This window comes from Phalangium opilio, unplaced genomic scaffold (genome assembly GCF_054372755.1).
Source record: "Phalangium opilio isolate 3A_F unplaced genomic scaffold, DU_Popi_V2 ptg000217l_1, whole genome shotgun sequence".
Lineage (NCBI taxonomy): Eukaryota > Metazoa > Arthropoda > Arachnida > Opiliones > Phalangiidae > Phalangium > Phalangium opilio.
In genome coordinates, this window is record NW_028324218.1 from 7,348,997 (window position 1) to 7,371,416 (window position 22,420).

The following is a 22,420-nucleotide window of genomic DNA, read 5'->3' on the forward strand; positions in this document are numbered from 1 at the left end:
TAAACAGTTAAACGCATAATTTCTTTATATCATCTTTAATGAGATACTAACAATGCCTGGAACGTTTCACTACTGCCGAACGCCAGTGTAATGAATCTAGATATTTAGACGCTAGCCTCTATATTTAATAATCAATCACTCTAACGTATATACCGATGCATTCCAGCCCTGAGCTCAAATAGCCATGTTATTTACAATAAAGCTCAGTTCTAAATGTAAATAACATTGTTATTGGCTTAGGGCGGCATATTCTCGAATTCTCCGTCTTCATGTCTGCAAGTGGAATAATATTAGACCTAATTAGACATAACTAGAGATTAAGATGTTTAATTAATTTTATTGTTGTAACTTGTCATTTGATATATTTGCTTGAATTATTTTAATAATTTTCAAAGTACTAATTAAATTATTGCTCTTTGTTTATTTTTAGGTAAGTGTCAATTTCTTTCAAATCTAATCCTTGAAAGTGCCGGTATCTGAAGACTTTATGGGTATCGTAATATTTCTGATTAGTTTATATTTCATTGTTTTTTATAATTACAATGAACGGTTTAAGATTAATCATTTAAATGGTAAACATTCGAGACAATCTGCATAAGTTATGCAGTTGTTAATTTTGCCCAAACTAAAATTATGCAGCAGCTCAGATTGGAAGGTATTACACATACCGATAAATTGTGTTAATTAGTTGGTAATTAATTATATAAGCCCCGTTTATTACACAAAACTTATTATGTCAGCTCTGAAAGAAATTTTATAGGAAAACAATGTCAGTAATTTAGAAGTTTCAGAGAAATGTGATTACTAAACGCCTATTCAGACAATTCTAAAATCTTAGGTTCACGCAGGTTATTTAATTAGACACGTGTTAACTACTACGTAAAAACTTCGCGGGGTTTGTTTGAAAATTTTCAGTTTCGTTGGGTAGTGTCGAGATGGCGCCACCTCGTTAGGGCCTATTCTTTAGTCATAGCTTACTCGATCATGTCTTATTGATGCATGATCGAGTGAGCCATGTATTAGCAGACGATATATGAAAGGTTTAAGGATTCTTGGTGCAGTATTTGTCATTTTGGATGAGCAGCTATTTTAGAATTCATAAGTCTGCTCTTTCGTCTAAACAAGGAAATGAACGTACCGAAACGAAATTAACGAGGTGACCGACGGGAAGGTAAGATTTAACTGTATTTAACTGTAGTCTGAATGGGCATTTAAAGAAACAGCATTAAGTTTCAGTGAAGCCTTTTGGTTTTGTATTAGAAAACAAACCGTTGGAATCAATTTAAGCGTAAAGCTTTCGTTTCTAAAAAAATAAAAAATAAATAAAAAAGCAGAAGCCACAGTGTCGTCAATGAGATAACTCCCCACGTCATCAAAAGCGAGTTCTACGTAGAACCATAAGTTTATAAGATATGTTCCTTCCATAAGTATGACACTACCTATACTTCGTAATGCTACTGAGAGACTTACAGCTTGAGCTAGTTCGAGAAGGAGAACGACGGAAACGAAGATTGAAGTCCTACACTCGGTGCTGGTTAATTTTGCAGATAGGACTTCCATCTTAATTCCTTTTTAGTCTGTACTAAGCCTTTGACAGCAGCGCCTCACCAGGCCTCCCTCGCTTACCTCGAATCTATGACCTACCTCACTCACTTCAAAATTACAAGCTCGAGTTTGTAACCAGAGATTAACAAACTTATGAAAGGAACATATCTTATGAAGTTATCGCGATTCAACTTAGAGAAGGAAAATATTCTTGGTTTTTTCTTATATATTTCTTCGGAGGCTGACGCCCTCTCTGTATAAAAAAGTGACAATAGAAAAAGGAAAGGATCGTCTGTTGGTGACTGTCGAGCGTCCTAGCGCGCGTCTAAGGGTCTAAAACTTTCTGTCGATTTTGGTCCTGGATAAGAGCCAACCCATCTACAATAAACTCCTCTAAACAGGGTGTGAAGATGCATGCTATATGCCAAACCACTACCAACGAGATATACAAGGCCCATGCACGCTCACTTCGAAGGGTGGGGGTCTCTATATATATATTTGACTTGTGTGGTTGATAGATGGCGCTTCTTAGTCTCTTTAATACACTTACTAATTAGGCTTAATTCACGTGAAATCCCGCCGCGCGCTCATTCGCTTGAGGTTCGAAACTTAGAGCAGGCAGCTGGTCACGTGAGGTTTACGTAATTTTGTAGACTTAAACGCGCCTCTAGCGGAGAATCGTGGCGATTTAAAAGGTCCGGAAAAAAATAAAAAAATTGGCGCCCGCATGGGCCTTGTATATCTCGTTGGTAGTGGCCAAACTCAACAATAAATAATTTTGGGGGCTAATTTAAAGCAGGTAGACGTATCTTGGCTATTTACATTTGGAAATAATACGCTTTGCAGAAACTTGTACAGACGATGTTATCGATTAGATATTTCGCAAACGCTGTTAAATTCTAGGAAATTTCATTAGCCATTAATGATTAAAAGCGAAATTTAATCCGAACGAATTCTTGTCGTGTGGGAGAATGACATTTTCCGTTATCTCGATTTTAAGCCGATTATAATTGTTATTAGAAACACGACTATCTTTAGGTCTTGATCTTTTGAAGATATTATTGTCTATTATGTTTATATTTGAAGTTTTGAAGTCGAAATTTCCACCTTTAGACCTTTTTTTGACAACTTTGAACTCTTTTAATTACATAAGTCAAGACAACATGGACTTAAATATGTCTTTGAAATATTAAGGTTAATAGAGGTCATATGGCGTCTATGCTAACCGTAAAAATATTAGTTACAAACTGTAACTAAGAGAGAGCATAGAGGATTTACAATAGAGGAGTGGTTAGTTGTTGTATTCAGATCTCGTTAATATTTTTCGGGCTGCTTCCGGCACTCGGTTTCTTGGTAGACACGTGAAACCTTACCTTTGTCTAAATATCACTTGCCGAATCCATAGAGGATATACAGTAAAGCAGACGACATTTTACAACCAATAATGATATATCAGGTACAGAAAGTAATCAGGTAATGGGGAAAACTTAAAATGAATAGTAAATATTTCACGAGATATTCCCTTATAAAATAAAGGCTAAAATGTCTACTTCTTTACCGGATATCCTGTATGGAGAGAGAAAGGTACAAAATTTCCCATGGATATTTAATAACTTCTATTTATAACGCCATCTGTCCACACAATATAAAACGTGTTTCAAAAAATAATCTCAAAATATTATTTTCCCTAAGATTTTGTTATATTTTAAATTAAAAAAATAGATCGCGCTGTCAACCTAAATTGGTAAAATTTCCCAGGGATACTTAGTAACTTCTATATACAGCGCCATCTGTCCACGCACTATATAACATGTATAAAAAATCAATCTAGACATATTTTTTATTTTTCTCCCTAAAATTATGATATATTTTATATTAAAGTTATAAATTTATATAAAAAATATAGATGGCGCTGTCTACCTAAATTGGTAGCTAAATCCCACCACCCTTTTCTACAAATGTGCTTTACTCAAAGGCACTGACGATAGTACCTGCAAATTCTCTCGATTCATTTTGTCGTAGTTGCGGCCATTTTTGTCATACCCTGTATTTTGGCATTTCGGGTTGTACCGGTACTTTCTCTTCGGCTTGCCACTCTTGTGTGGTGGGGAGCCTTAATGTTTACTTTTGTATGAGTGATGTCGGCATCTAGAAATGACTTTTAAAAGAAGCCTTCTTCTTCTTCTGAAAATCTCATCGCGCGTCTCGTGCAGAAGTCAGGGTTCTCTCTGTAGTGTCTCTGATGTGTCTCCTTTCCATCTAAGAGAGCCTCGGAGTGCTGAGAGAGAGTGGGAGGTGTTACCTTGAGGATAAATCATAACGGCGTAGCCACTGAAATATAATGAGCCCCTCTGTCCTCTACCACCCATGTCCACGACTTAGGGTAAAGTTGTCAAAAGAAATACTTATGCCTGAAGTTTTCCATCCTTTATGTTGAGGGCTCAATTTAAGGGTCTTCATGGCACGTGGCGTTTTTATAACCCCCTTGATTTTGACCTTACCTATGAGGACTTTCATGATGGTGCGTGGAAGAAACCCTTTGTTTAACAGATTGTCATGAAATTCTAGGCTGAGAAATAAGGATTTTTTATACTGGACATGTGGCCAGTTGAGTCCGACAATTTTTAGTAATAATCATTATTAATCATTATTAATTAAATAAGTGGTCTGAAGGCCAGCAGATCCCCAAGCATTTAATTTTTAGACTGGTCCAGCTAATTTTTGAAGTAGACACATGTCCAGGGCCTTATCTCTCAGCATGCCTTGAAACGATTTATTCAATATTCGTACAAGTGATTTGAAATCTTTGCGGGTTTAGTTTGAAAATTTTCGGTTTCGTCATGCAGTGTCCAGATGGCACCACCTCGTTAGCGCCTTTCATTTAGCCATAGCTCACTCGATCATGTCTTACTGGCGCATGATCGAGTGAGCTTCGCATTAGCAGACGATGTATGAAACGTTTCAGTAGATTTGGTTCTAAGGAAGCCTATTGCGTATAAATGCTTCTTAGAACGTGCTAGAATAAGCGTATCCTTTAAAAAACAGCAAGGCAGCAATTTTCGCAGGAATTCCAATTTATCTAGAAAGAGGCACACAAAAATAAGAAAAAAAGCTGTTATAGGCAAAGAGGCAGAAGCCGCTCAAAACACAACTATTTCCTTAGAATCAATTTTGAAACATTGGTCAAGCGTGTACTATAAGAACGAGCAGAGACAGAAATAGATGAAACACGAAGCTATAATGATACACTACTACCATAAGTTTTTAAGATATATTGCATAAGTACCTATACTATGTAATGCTAGAGACCAAGAGCTAAATCGAGAACGACAAGCGAGAATTGACTACACGCGGTTTTGCAGTCCATCGTCCCATTTAGTCTGTGGTACTAAGCCTTTAACAGCGCCTCACCAGGTGTCACTTTACGAGAATCTATGACCTACGTCACTTCATGACAAGCTTTCGGTAACCAGTGACAAATTTATGATAAAATAAGTGTAGTGGACGATTTTAAAAAGCAAGCGTTTTTCAAAATTAAATCAAATGAATTCGTTCTGCTTCTACGAATTTTCTAATCTGATGTTTTTATTCACGCCAAACCATCAGTTTTCCGAAGTTGATGGGAAGATAATAAATCGGATTATTTCATGATAATTTCCTTCTGGATAGAAAAGGTCTAAAACTATTCAATTGAACGTCGGTTCGAAAAGCTTCTTTCCTGAGTTTGGAAAAAGGTTCAAGCGATACTTTGAATAGTTGAAGATCAGCCGAACGATTCGCACGTGCGAAACACGTTTGTCGCCAAACCCGTACCTCGTTTCGAACTGGGTTACGAACATGCTATGGTTCACTGTTTCGATTCTATTTATACCTATATACTTATAACGTTTTACACAAGACAGGATAGAAAGATGCGGGGTGTTGACAAATGTAGATTTGGCGCGAAACGGTACTGAAGTCACTGGTAACTGTTATGAAGCCTTATAAGTTAGCAGACGATAGGGGAGTTAATTGGAAATTTTCGTTATTGCCTTAATTAAAATGATGGGTACGGAAGGGGAAAAGATGTTTGTATTCTATTACCAAAATCTAAAGCCAACTGCATACAAACGAGGCTTTTACAACTCTGATTGACTGAGAATTATTAAGTGTGGACAAACACCACGTCATTTTGCTGACGAAATAAGATAATCCAAGGCTACCCTTTATTGGGTGAGTCGATAGATAGAAAAATATGAAGGGAAACGTTTGAGCCATGATGGACATTCTTAAAGTGCAATGATCGTATTCCTACCAGTAATGGATACAACCATAAGGACATAAGATATGTTCACCATAAGTTTGTTAATCTCTGGTTACAAGCTGGAGCTTGTAATTTTGAAGTGAGTGAGGTAGGTCATAGATTCGAGGTAAAGCGAAGGACGCCTGGTGAGGCGCTGTCAAAGGCTTAGTACAGACTAAATAGGAAGATGCAAAACCGAGTCTAGGACTTCAATTCTCACTTGTCGTTCTCGTTCTCGAACTAACTCGAGCTGTAAGTCTCACAGTAGCATTGCGAAGTATAGATAGTGTTATACTTATGGAACATATCACTTATAAATAAGTAAATCCTTGGGTTAAGAGGTTTGTCTTATACCTCGAATAATCCACCACCCTACCCTGTACACGTCCGTTAGGTTTCAAGAGAAACGTCACCATTTCCTGCTTACCACAGGAAAACTTTCCATGCAGCATTCTACTTTTCCATACGTTAGCAGAAAGTCGAAAAAGACTTTGGGTTCTGGACGCGTAGATTCTTGGTAACGCCTGTCTTTTACTATACAACTCGGTCAAGGATATATAACCCCTATTTAAAGCCAAATCACCGTATCTACTTGGTATAAACCCTAGATATAAATACGCCATTTTACCTCTAAGTGAGTAGGAGAAATTTCATGAAGCATGATGCCTTTCTCATCATCTTTCATTTCGTTAAAAGAACTGCGATAGAAACCATCTGTCTCCTTTTCCACAGGACAAAGTTCATCCCGTTGGGAATTCGCAGTGTGTGGTTCGCTAGTCCACTTTGATTATTAAATATTAAGCCTTGGTTAATGTATTGAATTTTGCTTGTGACACGAGGATACGTAGAGTTTTCTAGGGCTAACTATATTCCTATCAAGAGACTGTCCAAGTTGATTGCATTTACATTTAATTAAGCGTGATAAAAGCTTGGCTACGGACGCGAACCTTCTCGTTCGCGATGTATTTTATGTATTTAAAACGCACGAGGGTCTTCGCCGTAATTTGAATTAATTAAAATGGTAATAACTCCCTCGTTTAGATTTATATGGAATGATGTATTGTTAACCAGGATTATGTGTGTAGGTATTTTTTCGCTATATGCGGTTTGTCTTATGAAAATTTTAACTGGTTTCGTTGCGCATTAGAAAACGTGCCTTTTTGAATTCCATATATATTTGAATTGGGAAATATCGAATATTGAATTTGATTATGTAAACAAACTAGCTGTTACCCGCGGCGTCGTTCGCGTGTAATAAGAACTTCCATTAAAATGATATAAAGAATGGGTAGATTTTAATGATGACTAATATTTTTGTAGCACCCTGGGAGCGAAGGCACTCCGCGTTGCCCGTCAGCCCGTCGGGACATTTTTTGTTACTTTTCATGCGGATATTATTCCATAAAGAAGAGTTTTTAAATTTCTGACCGCCATTTGAAAAGATGGCAACAAATCGAACCTGAAAGACCATTCAGCCCGTCTATAGGTTAAAGGAAACCAGTGTATTAAATATTTGTGAGATCGGTTTAAGCGCGCGGACTTTGTTGCATAGAAAAGATTTTTTACATTTCTTGTCGCCATTTATTAAGATGGCGACGGATTAGATAAATCTTTCTTAGTACGCGCCTACTACTTATGCGTAACGTTCCTGCAAATTTTCAGCCTTCTAGGGCAAGCGGTTTGGGCTGGGCGTTGATTATCAGTCAGTCAGGACTTTGATTGCTCACCATAAATAAGGGTCTTCGGTGTTTACTTTAGTTGGTTAACATCGTCTGCTATTGCACATTTGACTCTTTGTAAATTCGGACACATTGTCGACTAATATCAGATGATTGCGAAAATCATCCACTAATTTCAAAACATGTTGAAAACTCACGTACACATCATAGACTGTTATTATAATAGGTACAAGCATACATCTGCTGGCTCGTATCATGGTATAGTTGTGGGATACTTTCAGAGTCATTTACACGACAAGGCGTCCAGGAGTCTAGGGGACTCTCGGAAACATCATTTGCGCATTATCGTAATGACAAAAGGGCGCGAGAAATCTGTTTCCCGCATGTAGATAGACAATATCACTATCACTAAACTTGTTTCTAAGCTTGTGCAGTACCAGTTCACGACCCCACGGGCTTTCACGGGCTCTTGAACTTTCTCCTTTCCCAATTTTCCCGCCTAAAACCTCGTTTACAAAAGCAGTTTAACACAAAAGTTATGAAGTTATGAGCATACAATGGACCAATAGTGTTTTTTTTCCCGATTGTTATCTTGTGTGCAAGGTATTCTGGGATAAATTATCATAAATACCAGTTGACCAAGGGAGAAATAATGTGACATCATGCATGTGTGAGGAAGATGCAGATGAAATACTTATTTCCATCCATAACATAAGTAGAAGATATAATGGTAGGACGTAGGGAAGTACGAAGATCTGAACTGTTATGTCCCTATTTATTGGTCACGTAGCCTCTAGTGACCTAATAATAGACCCTTTTCCAACGTCGGAGGTCAAATAGATTCTGGTGTTTTACCAACATGTTGTCTTAGACTTATCATCGTTGGCAACAAAGACATTAGATAAGGCTTCCAACAACACACACCCAATTTGGCGGACTGGTAACTTTGAAGCTCTATCTAACGTCTTTGGGTCCACATAAATTAAGCAGACGATACTTTGGAACCCCTTGTGAAAAGGGTCTATAAGGGACCATTTCGGAAAACACTTAAGTACAAAGAATCCAACACACAAGGGCGAGGCCGCCATTGGGGTATTCTCCCTCGAGCCAAGAGACAACGATAAACAGTGCCGTAGTTCACTACAGGTGGGAGGATAGCCAACTCGCAGTGCCTCTAGCGGTGCTTTTTGGTAACAGGGAGAAGAACCTAATGGCGGTCCCACCCTAGTGTGTTGGTTTCTCTGTATACTATAACTTTGCTACTTATTAAAATCGTGTTTCTTTGAAACGACGACATAAACCAAGGAATACGCGAACGTCGTGTTAATTTCGTTCTGTCTTTAATATGAATAAGAGTTCTCTAGTGTTTTACACAACGCAAAAACGACTAGGCTTGTCTCCAGCGCCCTTTTCTTTCCAACTTAGCTAATCCCTGTCGGCCGTTCCTTCAAATTTATGACCAGAGCTCGTTTTTCTGTGCCAAAACACTTCATCTGATCCTACGGTAGATTATTTTAGCGCATAAATATTCTTTCTTACTCGGGGGTGGACTACAAAATGGCTAGTTTCGCGGAGAACAAATAAGAACAAGGTTTAAATGGGTTTAGAATGGGTTAAGGCTGTAATTTAGGTCATAGATACCATCAGCCAAGAGTTGCTTATACTAAAATGTTCGTTGACAGAATGGGAAAAGGTAATTTGTTTACTAAACTCAAGAAATTATCTTTTGTATTCTTGGCAGGATTCAAGTGTTCCTAATGAGTTCGCAATGATTGAAGTGATTGCTGTAGATTGGTCCAAAGTTACACGTGGTGTTAGAATTTTGAGTATAAAAATTTCTATGACATTTGCCGTCCCAGCCACCGTTTTCAAATTTCAAGTTAATTTGGATTAGTTTACAATGTAAAGTAAATCATGTTGGTTGAAAGTCTAGCAATTTTGAGTGAAAAGTGATTTAGTCGTTTACTGTGTTTCTGAGCTATGAATTGAGTGATTTCCATAAATATTGGTTTTTAATTAAAGATATTTTAATGGTCTGTGTGGTGTCTCCACCCAATTTCAAAAATTCTATCAGCGTCCTGAGATATTCCAGGTCAAAGTTCACCCAGTAAGTTGACACATTTTTCGCGCACTTTAGATGCAATTGTTTTGATTGTAAACAAAGAAACAAACAATTTTGTTCGAATTGAATTTTTATGTAACTAGTTTTAACGGATAACACTGCCCCATAAATAACCTATTTCAAACTGACGAACGAATTGCGAAATATGATTCAGTTTAGGCCTTGCCTACCATAAATTCTGGTGAAAATCGAACCAATATTTGGATGTATTTTAATTATTGACTGTAAATTCCAGTAACGCAACCAAAGAAAATCATTTTTAATATTGAAATATTTCGTAAGAATTGAATTGCATTGGATTTTGTTCTTGCAGAATTTTAATTCCAATTTCAATTCGCCTTGTAGGCTAATACAACGTAAAGCTGATCCGTAGATACGATCAAATATTACCCAATACACTATTAAAAATTCCACAAACTCGATAGGACAGAAAATCCCCCAAAAAAATCCATAAATCTATGCCTAATGTAAGTTCCCGTTATATTACAACATATATGGGAAAAACCAAAACGAAATATTATCAGTCGGATACTTCGCTAGAATTTTACTGAAAATATTAAGAAATAATAGCTATTTCATATTAGATAAATTAAATATGGTAGCTAGTGCCCAACCATTTTGAAATATACCTTTGAATATTTATAACACCCGTTAAATAAGAAAATCGAAAAATAAGAAAAACCTTTATTATATATTAAAGGGTACAGTGCGAGTTGCAGTGGGTGAACCAGAAGAATTTCTGAGGTCAGTTTAGAACATACCTGAAGCCTGAAAACATACTGAATCATGTACTAATTTTAAAATAAGGCGTCATTGCCTTTTTATGTGGTACGTTCTTATGTCGAAAAAAATTACTCATCGTGATTTTCCCAATTTTTTCAAGATATTATCTTAGGTAAACAAAACGAGAACGAAAAAAACCCATTTATGTATGATCAATAGGTATCATTGTTAAATCAATGGTGTATGCTTCTTATGTGCTTTTGGTTTTCCACAAAGTTCTTGTATTAGGTATAAGAACCAAATCTAAAATGCATTAAAAGAAACTTGGAAAATATTTAGTTTCTAGCAAAACTATTAAAATAGTTTTGAAATTTAAAAAATTATCTAAATTAACTAAATAGTACAGTTCTAACTTCAACTAGTGCATCATGTGAAGATATTAATTTGATTCGCAAAATAGTGTTTTACCAGGGATATATTTAATTTTAGAAGTAGGAATGGAGAACAGAGTAATCTGGGCGCGCGTCAAAGTCGCGGAACCCCTTCCGCGGGATTGGGGGGTATGAAAGAAGAGGCGGGTCATAGCGACAGGGTTAAAAAGGAATCTCGCCTAGTTCTTCTATGAAGGAACTACGTTTTTTTGCCGTCCTCGTGAGCTACGTCATCAAAACGTACTTTAAGTGAGCCAATAAGATAATTTAAACTTTTCGTTACGTGTTGGAGGGAGGGGCTCTCTCTATACTGGGCTATGAGTCGGACTGAAGTAAATACTAACTGTTCTCCATTCCTACCTTTAAAATTAAATCTATCCCTGGTTTGACAAAGAGCGTTATGGGTGCAGCTCTTTAATGAACTTTAAATCAAACAGAGCATGCGCTAAAGATGAACTGTTATAAATATACTTAAAATTTATTTTCTTCCAATATGGAACACCTTTTCACAGTACAAAATTTGATAGACAAACTTAAATAGCTAACGAACTCTCTCAACGAGGCGAGTCGAAAAACAAACATACATATACGAAACTAAGCAAGAAGCGATATCTAGTTTACTAGGGAGAAGATATAAATTCGCCACATTTCCAGCTTTATCTCCAGTCCAAACGTAGGTCCGGAGTTAATCCCCGCCGCCTCTAAATTACAACCAGCATCTTATTGGTTCTTGAAACCTCACGCAGCGCCACGCGTATGACGAAAATTACGTTTTCTCCGACTGAGGAGAGGCGAAATAGCCTGGCCTCCTTTTACGTCCCCCCTTGTCTTTTGAAAGGGGGACTGGGACTATGGCGCGCGAATATTTAACTAGGCATCTTATACCGTCTCCCTAGTAACCTAGATATCGCTTCTTGACTAAGCATCAAGTAAAAAAAAAGTTGCGTGAAACTTGTTTCGCCCCCTGTAGTTGCGCTAAGCCTTTGCGTAAGCAAATAGTCAATCATGGTAATGCGTCAGGCAGGCAAGCTCGCGCGGTGTAATAAAAGGCTTATAATGCAATCCAAAATAACTTCTGGCGAATTAGTCCCCGGGAAAGAGATGAGCGGAGAAAATAAGAGAATTTTCCTTAATGAAATTAGCTCCCTCGTTGCAATACTTGCCGCTTGCCACAGCCTCGCCTTCCCTCTCAAAATCCCATAGCGTCTACTATAATGTTGGTTGGTGGTATGGTACCTTTTGCAACTACTGTACTATAAACGTTGTGTGTGTGTATAAACGTGGTAACTCAATTTTTATCAAAATATTTCGGTTTATGTTCGTTTTTCATTAGTGGAAAAATATTTATTTTATTTATAGAGTGTGTTTCTGATAAGGGGATGTTCTTTTTGTGATTTTGAGTCGAAAATATAATTTCTATGACAATTTACCTTAGTTATGATTTCAGTGTTTTAGGGATGACCCTTTAATTAAATTAAAAATCATTTTCTTAATCAGTTTCTTAATTAAATTTAAGGGATCATCCGTAAAGTACTCCAATCTTATCTTGAAAATGTGGCCCAGTCGGCAAAATATCCTAGAACATTTTTCACTCAAAATTTGTTAAAGAACATCCCCCTTAATTTATGGCAAGCTTATCAGAAGCATCCTGTGTACCATATACGAGAGGTATTAAGTTTAATATTGGTAAATATAACCAATACGTTTTATGGTAAACAATATGTAATTGGGAAACAACTATTTGCAACGTTTTTAAATTTTATTTGTTATTTTCAGTAATTTTTATTGTTTGTTAAATTTTATAACTTATAAATCATTTTCAAACTTCATATTTGGGAAGTGAAAACGTTTTTCCCCCTAAATTAATTTAGTTAATCGTTAATTACTTACAGTTCTAATTAGTCTCAAAATCCAGTAAATATTATAATTTATGGCCTTAACAGTATAATTTATACTTAATTAAATCACCCGCCAATGTTTGAGCAATTATTTTAATGCTTATCCGATTTAGAGGTAAATCTTTGACTTGCAACATTTTTGCACTAACAAAATCCTTTCCAATCCTGTCTACCTGCTGTCCAGTCCTTAAGCCTTGGTGAAGGAATCACAACCGAATGAAAATGCGACACCGGGATTTCCAAGCTAACGCCTATAGCTGGGTGTGTACTAAAGCGGGGAAATCCTCTTAGGCCTTGGTCTATAGCTCTGATTCCCATGAAAAAGAGAATCCGCCCAACGTCCACTCGATAAATATCTATTAACAACTAGAATTCAGTCCCAGACTCTGACCAGTAGGGTTATAAACTATATACTAAAAGCTGAAAGTAGGGTAAAGGGAAACTTTTGGGATTGTTTTAGCCCAATTTGTAGTAGTGGGTATCCCGGGTTTCGGCACCATTCCAATTTGGTATACTGATAATGTATTGCTGGAATATTTTTTGGCAAAGTTTTCGTAGATTTTATTTTGGTTTAGGTGTACCATGTCCTTAATTTTGGTCCATTTCTCACGACTTTTACAGTTCTATGCGGATTTAATGGAGTAAATTTTAAACGTGTCCTAGAGTCTGCTAATTGATATTTATGCTCAATTGATTAGTTTTGGGAGTTGTAGATTGTAAAACATAAATGAAATAATAATACATAAAATTATTTGAAAAACACATTATTTAATGTCAGAATAATGAACAAATAGACTAGAGAGCATGTAAATCTCAATTATACATGGTTTCATTGAGATAGCATGTAAATCTCAATTATATATAACTTTAATTGAGATAGCATGTAAATCTCAATTATACATAACTTTAATTGAGATAGCACATAAATCTCTTGATTATGCATAAATAATGGTGTAAAATCGCATAAAATCATACTTAAACATAAATCTAGTTTGTAAAATCACATAAAATCATACTTAAACATAAATTTAATTTGTAAAATCACATAAAATCATATTTAAATACAAATCTAGTTTGAAAAATCACATAAAATCATACTTAAACATAAATTTAGTTGTAAAATCACATAAAATCATACTTAAACATAAATATAGTTTGTAAAATCACATAAAATCATACTTAAACATAAATATAGTTTGTAAAATCACATAAAATCATACATAAACATAAATATAGTTTGTAAAATCACATAAAATCATACTTAAACATAAATATAGTTTGAAAAATCACATAAAATCATACTTAAACATATATCTAGTTGGTAAAAGCACATAAATCTCATAATTGTACTGAAGTTTAGCGCAACTCGCAACGATGTTACTTCGAAAAGAGACGAAGTCGGTGAATTATCAAATGTATGATATTTATGCCCAGTATTTTGCTATTATAAATATAGTTTGTAAAATCACATAAAATCATACTTAAACATAAATATAGTTTGTAAAATCACATAAAATCATACTTAAACATAAATATAGTTTGAAAAATCACATAAAATCATACTTAAACATAAATATAGTTTGAAAAATCACATAAAATCATACTTAAACATATATCTAGTTTGTAAAAGCACATAAATCTCATAATTGTACTGAAGTTTAGCGCAACTCGCAACGATGTTACTTCGAAAAGAGACGAAGTCGGTGAATTATCAAATGTATGATATTTATGCCCAGTATTTTGCTATTTGTGTTGACACAAAAAGTGACACATAATCGAAACATATTTTTTGCGTCGTATCAATTTTTATGTAAATTTCTCATATCTATGTTGAAGCATTGAAGATAAATATGTTTGGCGCCCATCAAGGCATCAAGCCTACATTCTTTCATCGTGACATACTATAATTTTCATTTTTCCTCGGAACGAACTCTCGAGTACCAGCCAGCGAACGAGCTGCGCGCGCGATGAGATGATGAAAAGGCAGCTATGGCCTTTTTTAAGCCTCGTTAATGAGCCATTTCCCTAGCCTAGAATGCGGCCACCCTCGTCTCAAGAATGATTATGGCGTATAAAAAGGGGCGGAGACAAGTGTTCGGGTCCTAGCTAACTGTGCCAATCTGACCCTGAGGTCAAAGATATCAAAATAAGCATTACGCAAAGCCTATATAAAGAAAAGATCGCGATTTATGAGCGAGTTAGCTACTAAAATGATGTTAAGCCTACTTTTTCTCAATGAGGAGGGTTCAGGTTCAAGCGAATGTAAGTAATGACGATGCATTATTGCTAACAATGCATCGCGTAGGCCTAGGCCTAACGTAACGTATCCTAATTGTTTCGTATGTTTTTTTCATTTATGGCTGACGCCAGAATAAATTGCGTAATGTGGTGAAAATAATTTTTGCAAAAATCAAAACTGTGTTTTTATTTTTTATTGAAAATCTGGTGATTTATATCATTGAATCTTAGGCCTTGGTTTTAAGAAACAAGCGTACGATTTTATTAATATTACCATAAGTTTATAAGATATGTTCTATAAGTATGACATTACCTATACTTCGTAATGCTACTGAGAGACTTACAGTTCGAGCTAGTTCGAGGGAGATAGACGAGTGAGAATTGATTGCTTACACTCGGTTAATTTTGCAGGACTTCCATCTTCCTATTTAGTCTGTACTAAGCCTTTGACAGCACCTCACCAGCACCTCGAATCTATGACGATTCACCTACGTCACTTCTTGGCAAGCTCTCAGTAAAAACGTCTGGAACTTTTGAATGAATATGGAAGAATTCTAAAACATTCATGATATTTTACCAACAATTCTTCTGTTAGAATAAATTTACTAGAGACATACATGGGTATATGAAATTAAATACCTGTAAACATCTTATTACATTTTTTATCTATGAATAAGCCTTAAGATATTTGATGCCATTGACGATGAAAAGAAACTAAAAATGCAATTTGAGAATTTGAATATTAAGCGAAGTGGGCGAGCGCCCTATCAATCATGTGTCTAAACTATTTTTGAAAGAAATCATTGCTCGTAGAAAATTAAATTGGAAATATCTTCCTCTTTTAGTTATTATAAACAAACAGAGAGTTAGTAAAACCAGGGATAGATTTCATTTTAGAAGTAGGAATGGAGAACAGAGTAATCTAGGCGCGGACCCCCTTCCCCGAGACGGCGGGGGGGGGGTATGAAAGAAGAGGCGGCTCATAGCAACACTTGTCTAATTCTAGGCGTTAGTTTTAACTGCGCATGATCGGTGTGCAACACGTCATTTCGTACGTAATCGCACTTAGGTTCCAGAGGTAGAAAAGTTTTTTTTCGACGTGAAAGAGGGGGTAGGCAAACTTTAATATCGGGACGTACAAGGAAGGTGATACATTGCTAGCCGCCTGAGCACTCTTGATACAAAATGGCTACAGCTCAAGCGCCTAAAAGCGACATGGAAGGCGAAGTTCTACCCCCATGTCGTTCCCTTATAGTTACATCGAAATGGTCAATTTTTGTCTGCCTGAATAAGATTCGTCAGAAAGTTGCGAACTAACGCATAGGCACCGTCGACCAGAGGTTTTAGGCAACCGTAGCTGTAGCTATACGAATAGGCCTCACTTTCATGATATGCCAATAGTAAATAAAGACCACTTCCGTTTTTTTCCCACTAAATCAAACATTTATTGACACTTTTAAAATGTTTAAAAACAATGAGACTTGTTTGTTCCATGGAGATTTGCGATTAAATTTTGTCTCCTTACATTGATTTATCGCGGGTTGATCAACATAGATCGGGTTCCAATAAAAGCGGCGGCCTCACTAAATGTGACAGTTTCTCTACCAACCGAGCCACCTTTGCCGGTCCGCCCAAACAAATTGCCGATTGAACCCGGTCGCCCACTCACAGCACCTGTGTCTATTTCTCTACTTATTCCGGTTAATTCACCGCCGGCTCGTCCACTCAAATCGTCTTGGTCAAATTTTCCACTAAAAAAACTGACGTCAGGTTGTTCTGAGCCGGATCGACGTTCACCAAGGATATCCTTTGTTGGTTTTCGTTTTTCAACGTCAATTCCTGTTGAACAACCGCATATCTTTCCATCGGGACTAAACATGGACAAAACGGAGAGTTTTCAAAATTATTACTAACTATTAACAATTTCTAATTAAACTTCAACTTGGTCTGTTATATTGTAAAATAATGGTTAGAAATACCAAGAAGCTGTATCTAGTTTATTGGAAAGAAGCTGTATCTAGTTTATTGGAAAGAAGGTATAAGATGCCCAAGTATTGGCGCACCATAGTCCCAGTCCCCCTTTCAAAATACAAGGGGGAGCGTAAAAGGAAGTCGGGCTATTTCGCCTCTCCCCAGTCGGAAAATATGACTGTAATTTTCGTCATTCGCGTCACGCTGACGTGAGTTTTCAATAACCAATGAGATGCTGGTTGTAAATTAGAGGCGAAGATTAACTCCGGACCTACGTTTGGACTGGAGATAAAGCTAGAATTGTGGCGAATTTATACCGTCTCCCTAGTAAACTAGATAATACTTGTTGGAAATACTGTGGATTTCATACGAACTTTTTTTCGTGATCTGTAGTTTTCATTTGACATGGGCTAAGGCATTCAGTTCCGCCTCCTGGACAATGAGCTTTTACAGATTTCACCCCTAAACAATAAACACAAAGAACCAAGATCTTATAAACTCTACAGAGAAAGATAATATTTTAACCTGCAACATAGATTATTTCTTCTATGCTTAGTAGCACTTCAGATGTTTTGATATATGTAGATGTACTTACCAAAATGCGCAAAGCCAATGAGCATAGCAACCAAAGCAATAATGCAAACAGTCTTCATAATGTAATGATTGAATAATAATACTCAAACTAAAATGAATGTTACGAGCACTACTATTTATCACACTAAATTAGGTATTTTTTAACTTTATAGCTTTGACATTATTTTTAGTAATGCTTGTTTTGGGGGTTTTTTTGACATGGTTTTCTTTAATATTTAGTTTTTATAAACACTTAAATGTAGTGTTTGAGTGGCTTAGAGAAAATGACAGGAAATAGTCAGGGAAACCAATTATTAAATCAGGGAATGGAATTTTTAAGATTTATTGACGAAGTCTTAACCATGCTCTTTCAAACATCTTGAAAGTTGTATTTGGCTTTCAAGTAGCTTCTTCTTGAGACGTTTAAAATCAATTGATCACGATCTTTTGAAGTACTTTGTCTAGGCCTTTACCAATCATGGTTTATAGGGCAATTATAATCCACCATCTGAGTGAATGTTCTTAAGACTTTATCGAACGTCTACAGGCCTAGATGGGAAAAAAGAAAGAGTAGCTTAGTCCATCAATTAACCTTTCCTCAGGGCTGTTTACATGAAAGGTTACGACCCGTCACTTGCAAGAATCAACGGAATGTGACTGTCTACATTTTTCAACTTAACAAAGTTCCCTGGCTTCTTTCAACCGTGTATTTTTACTCCGCTTTAAAAAAACCAAGTTTTTTCCACATACCGTAATTCATCGAAAACGTCATTTCCGGGGTCACTCTGACGCTGCAGTCTCAAAATGGGTTTAAGCCTAAAACCTCATTGGATAGAAAAAAAGCAGTATTTAAGCCTGGAAATTGTGTCAATCTGGGGATGAAGCTTGGGTTGGTTGGCCAGAAAGAAAAAAGAAAAAAAAATGGTGGGCATCGATCTTTCTTCGGTTTTTGCTTTTCATTACCCATCCCGTGTCACCCACCCGTAATGGCCGTTACTACTTCTAAGCCTTGGTCAGTACCCATTCCCGCTTTGAGGTTATAATGAATTTTAAGCCGGGTTTTAAGAAGTTTTCAACGTAACCATGCAGCTTAGGTTGTTTGTTGAAGTATATATGTAATATCCTTGGGAGGGTTAAATCTATTGATTCTTGGTGACACAAGAAGAGTGGAGGTTGGTCTATGTAGTAGCTATCAATTATAGATTATAGCATCGTTTAAGGTGTGATGTAAGGTTGGGTTGATTTGCACTGGTTTATTTGCCGTAAGGTGTCAGTTGAAGTGTACTACATGTTACTGTGTTGGTTTCTAAAATATGAGTTGAAAAGAGGATCAAGTTTATATATAAATAATAAAAGTTTTGACTGATCAACCGAGTAATAATCAATGCCCAGTTCAAACCGCTTTGCCTAAAAGGTTGACAAGTTGAAGGGACCTTAATCTTAAGTAGTAGGCATGCACTAAGAAAGACTTTTTCCAAATCAAGGCTTTAAATTAATTCGTTATAGAATCTTGAAGGAGAGAGAGAGAGAGATGGAGTGGGACACCATTCCTATAACCAGAAGTGAGATGAGACCAGAAGTATTGAGCTAACCAAATTCTTCACTCGGCGAAAGTGAATATTCTTGATAACACACCAACGGTTGGCCCTCTAGTAGCGGTTTCTGAATTTTCCCTCCAAAACGTGAGACGCTCGCGGTGGTACACGGCCGAACTAGATTCAAGGGGCCGCGTCCGTGTTCGGCCGCTTTAGGTTGAGGGGAAGGGGGTAGGAAATGTTTTAGGAACTCGACCAATTTTTTTCTCTGTAGTGTAGGCGCGTGGGAAGCGGCATAAAATCCTCAAATTTGTTCACTAGTGCCAGGATCTACTACCAATGCTAGAGCCCTTCACTTCTAGTCTCATCTCACTTCTGCTATAACGTAGCCTCTGTACCCTCAACTACGCCACAGAAGTCCTCCCAGCATCCTCAGTGACGTTTAGGTAGGGTCGTACGGCAAGGAAACGTAAAGGATGCCCCTGTGTCTTAAAAATAGAACCTAGTGTTGGTACAAATACAATGGCACTACGCGGCAGCACTTATTGAAGGTTAGGAACGTGTGCAAGGCAAACTGTGAGATTTTTATTGCCGCAGATCGTCCATCATTATTACCACTCCATCTCACTTCTTTTCTCCCTGATATGGATAAAATCCGCAAGTTTCAACCGATTTCACTAATGCCGTTATCCATTGGCATTTTCTATGGAGAAATTTTCTTGGATTGAGATTTGAGAAAGAAAGTCTCTTTAAAATTGAATTAAATACATCTACGTTTAATGTAATATTGCTCCATGGTGGCAGATTACAAGCAGCCAATGGAAAACAGCATTGGTAAACTGAATCCCTTTTAACCTATCATATTATTACCCCCCCTTCCTCCCTGGCACTTTGAGGTCGTCTACTCGGGCTTTGATGAAAAAAAAAAAGTCTATTTTTACTTAGTTCACTTTCCTCTCGAAGTGGCGCCCTAAGCGCCGCTGCCGTTAAACATGTTTTTTTATTGCGGCGTGATTCACAATTCACAATTAAGTCACTTCGTTTCGCGAATTCTGTAAACCACGCCACTTCGTTTCGCGAATTCTGTAAACCACGCGTGGTTTCTTTTCTATCGCAACGGGAAAACGTATTTTTTTTTTTTTTTTCACAATGAAGTCGGTTTCGCGAAATTCTTTAGGTCAGCGACGATGGATAACTTGGTAATTATCTTTTGAATTGTTTGCCTACCTAATTGTCAAGAACTAAGTAATAATAAGTGTGTCGAATTAGAATTTAGGTCCCTTGATTGATTTTTAACTTTTAGGGTTACATACTATATCCTATAAACGCGCTGTGTGGTTTTAGAGGGTGTTATATGCCGCCATATTTTAAAATGGCGGCCGGACACGTTGGTACATATTTGTTACGTTTCTTACTGCGGCAAGTTGATCCGCGAACTATTAATGAAACCGGTAAGAACAACGTTATTTTGTAAGTAAGGTTTTGGGTGCATTTCAGGATAATCTCAGTTGCCCTCAAGATGGCTGCGGACTAAAAAAAATAGTAGGTGAAGTGGGTGTTAATAATTGGTCAGTTAGGACTTTAAATGGAAATAAGAAGTCCGTGACCTTCTTTATGAATGACCTCGACAAAAACCACTTACTAATACCAATACCAAAACCATCTAAAGCCAGAGTGGCTTATAAGAATGTGGGTGTTATATTTAATTAGGTTTCAGAAATAGGCCTTTTCCTATACAGTACGTGTCGCTTTTGATTGAAACATTCGTTAATGGTTATTAAGAAATTAATTATTAATAGGTTTAGCCTCTACCTATATCGTCAACAACATTTAATATTTAAAGCGGAATTCCGCGAAAAATCGGGGTCCTGCGTCGGGCAACTCAACTTTGGGGGTTTTGGAAAAATAATTCTTGTTTACGATCTTAAATATTTTATAAGTTTCAGTAAGCGGATTGAAACGGAGTTTATACGACACTAAGTCCTTGAACTCCTTAGAAAACACCAAAGTCCTAAAGGCAAACTTGTTTTTTACACGGAATCCCTTTTTTAAAAAGTAGGTCAAATTTGGCCTAAAAAATGTCGTCTTTGCACTTGAAAATTGTTAAAAAAATCTTGGCGCAATATTTTTGAAGTAATGTTTTACCGTCGTTTATGAAAATTAAGGCATAACAGCCATTTTTCCAGCATGGTTGCTTCTGAAGGTTTTTTTTTTTTTTGCTTGGTTTTGTAATTCTTACCTCCCCCCCCCCTTAAATTGTTGTATAGAAAATGTTTCCTATTTGATGGCTACAAACACCAAAAGTAAATAGATATCAAAAAGTTAATAGCTTTAAGTCAATCATACCTTCCCGCCTGCATGATATGTAAAATGAGTATCGAGTATCACGTGGCTTGCTTGTAACCAATAGGATGTTCGCATGACGTCATAAAAGCGACAAGAGATATTGGAAAGCAGTACAAATTACTGAGCATCATGGGAGTAAATTTAGGGCAATATTATTGGTAGCCGCGCTTACGTGATGGAAAATTGCGCCGTAGTAGTGCGGGTAATTGCTGAATTACGGTAAATTATATTAAAATACTAAAGTCTAAAGCTGTAATTAGTTTCATAATGCCGCGTAAAAAACGATTTTAGTTTCGCCTTCGGTATCGACCCAGTGTAATTTTTATCTGAAACCTACGAATAATACCGAATACTCTTCCATCATGTTGCAAACAAAAGTTTTCAAACGTCCTTGGCTCTCCCAACATTGTAGTATTGTTTTACGTTCATCTTTTTGTTTCACGAATTCGTCATAATCATATTCCTTATCCATTTTTCATATTACTATTTTATCACATTCATAGGCAATCACATGTAGTCTTCACAGATTTTGTACTAGGCCTAGGCCTAGGCCTGTTACAGTCTCACAGCAGACAGCTGATTGAAATTACCTTTAGAACGCATGCGCGTTGATTAAACCTTCAACAACCCGCACTACTTTGTCTGAGCGGCGCGACACTAGATACGTTAGGTACATGTCAAGTGGTTCGCTAGGTGCTACGCCATTTGTGCGCTGCCGCGGAATAGGAGCGGGAATCTCAACTTTCATAACGCGCCCATGCCGGGGAGATATTAACTTCTTGTTTATAATCTATTTACTTCTGCAAACACGTGATATATCTCGCAGTCTTTACGGAGAGAGAGGGGAGGAAGCATTACATCCCCCCACTAGCGGTGCCACCAAAGAGGGTATGAAAAGGGGAGTTGAAGCTAGCAGCTTTGGCCAGTCATTTTGGAAGTTATCGCTTTTATTTTAAATTTCTTTTATATCTCCCTCCTAATATCCGGTTAACCGTATTTAAACCAATAAGAAGAGAGCTAAGAAAAATGCGCGCGCACACCGTAAAGCTATAGGAAATTTTCAAAGCGAGAACACTC

The 22,420-nt window shown here is 36.9% G+C and overlaps 2 protein-coding genes across 2 annotated transcripts in view; one reads left to right on the forward strand and one right to left on the reverse strand.

Moving 5' to 3' along the window:
- LOC149616003 (TWiK family of potassium channels protein 7-like) overlaps positions 1-22,420 on the forward strand; it is a 282,602-nt gene that overhangs the window by 136,454 nt on the left and 123,728 nt on the right. The gene's annotated exons all lie outside the window — the stretch shown is intronic.
- Positions 16,339-17,625, reverse strand: LOC149616008 (uncharacterized). Its single transcript, XM_089856413.1, has 3 exons — positions 17,485-17,625; positions 17,264-17,351; positions 16,339-16,789 (listed from the first exon to the last, which is right to left on the reverse strand). Exons 1-3 carry the CDS (start codon positions 17,540-17,542, stop codon positions 16,450-16,452), a joined length of 486 nt encoding a protein of 161 aa, XP_089712539.1. The 5' UTR covers positions 17,543-17,625; the 3' UTR covers positions 16,339-16,449.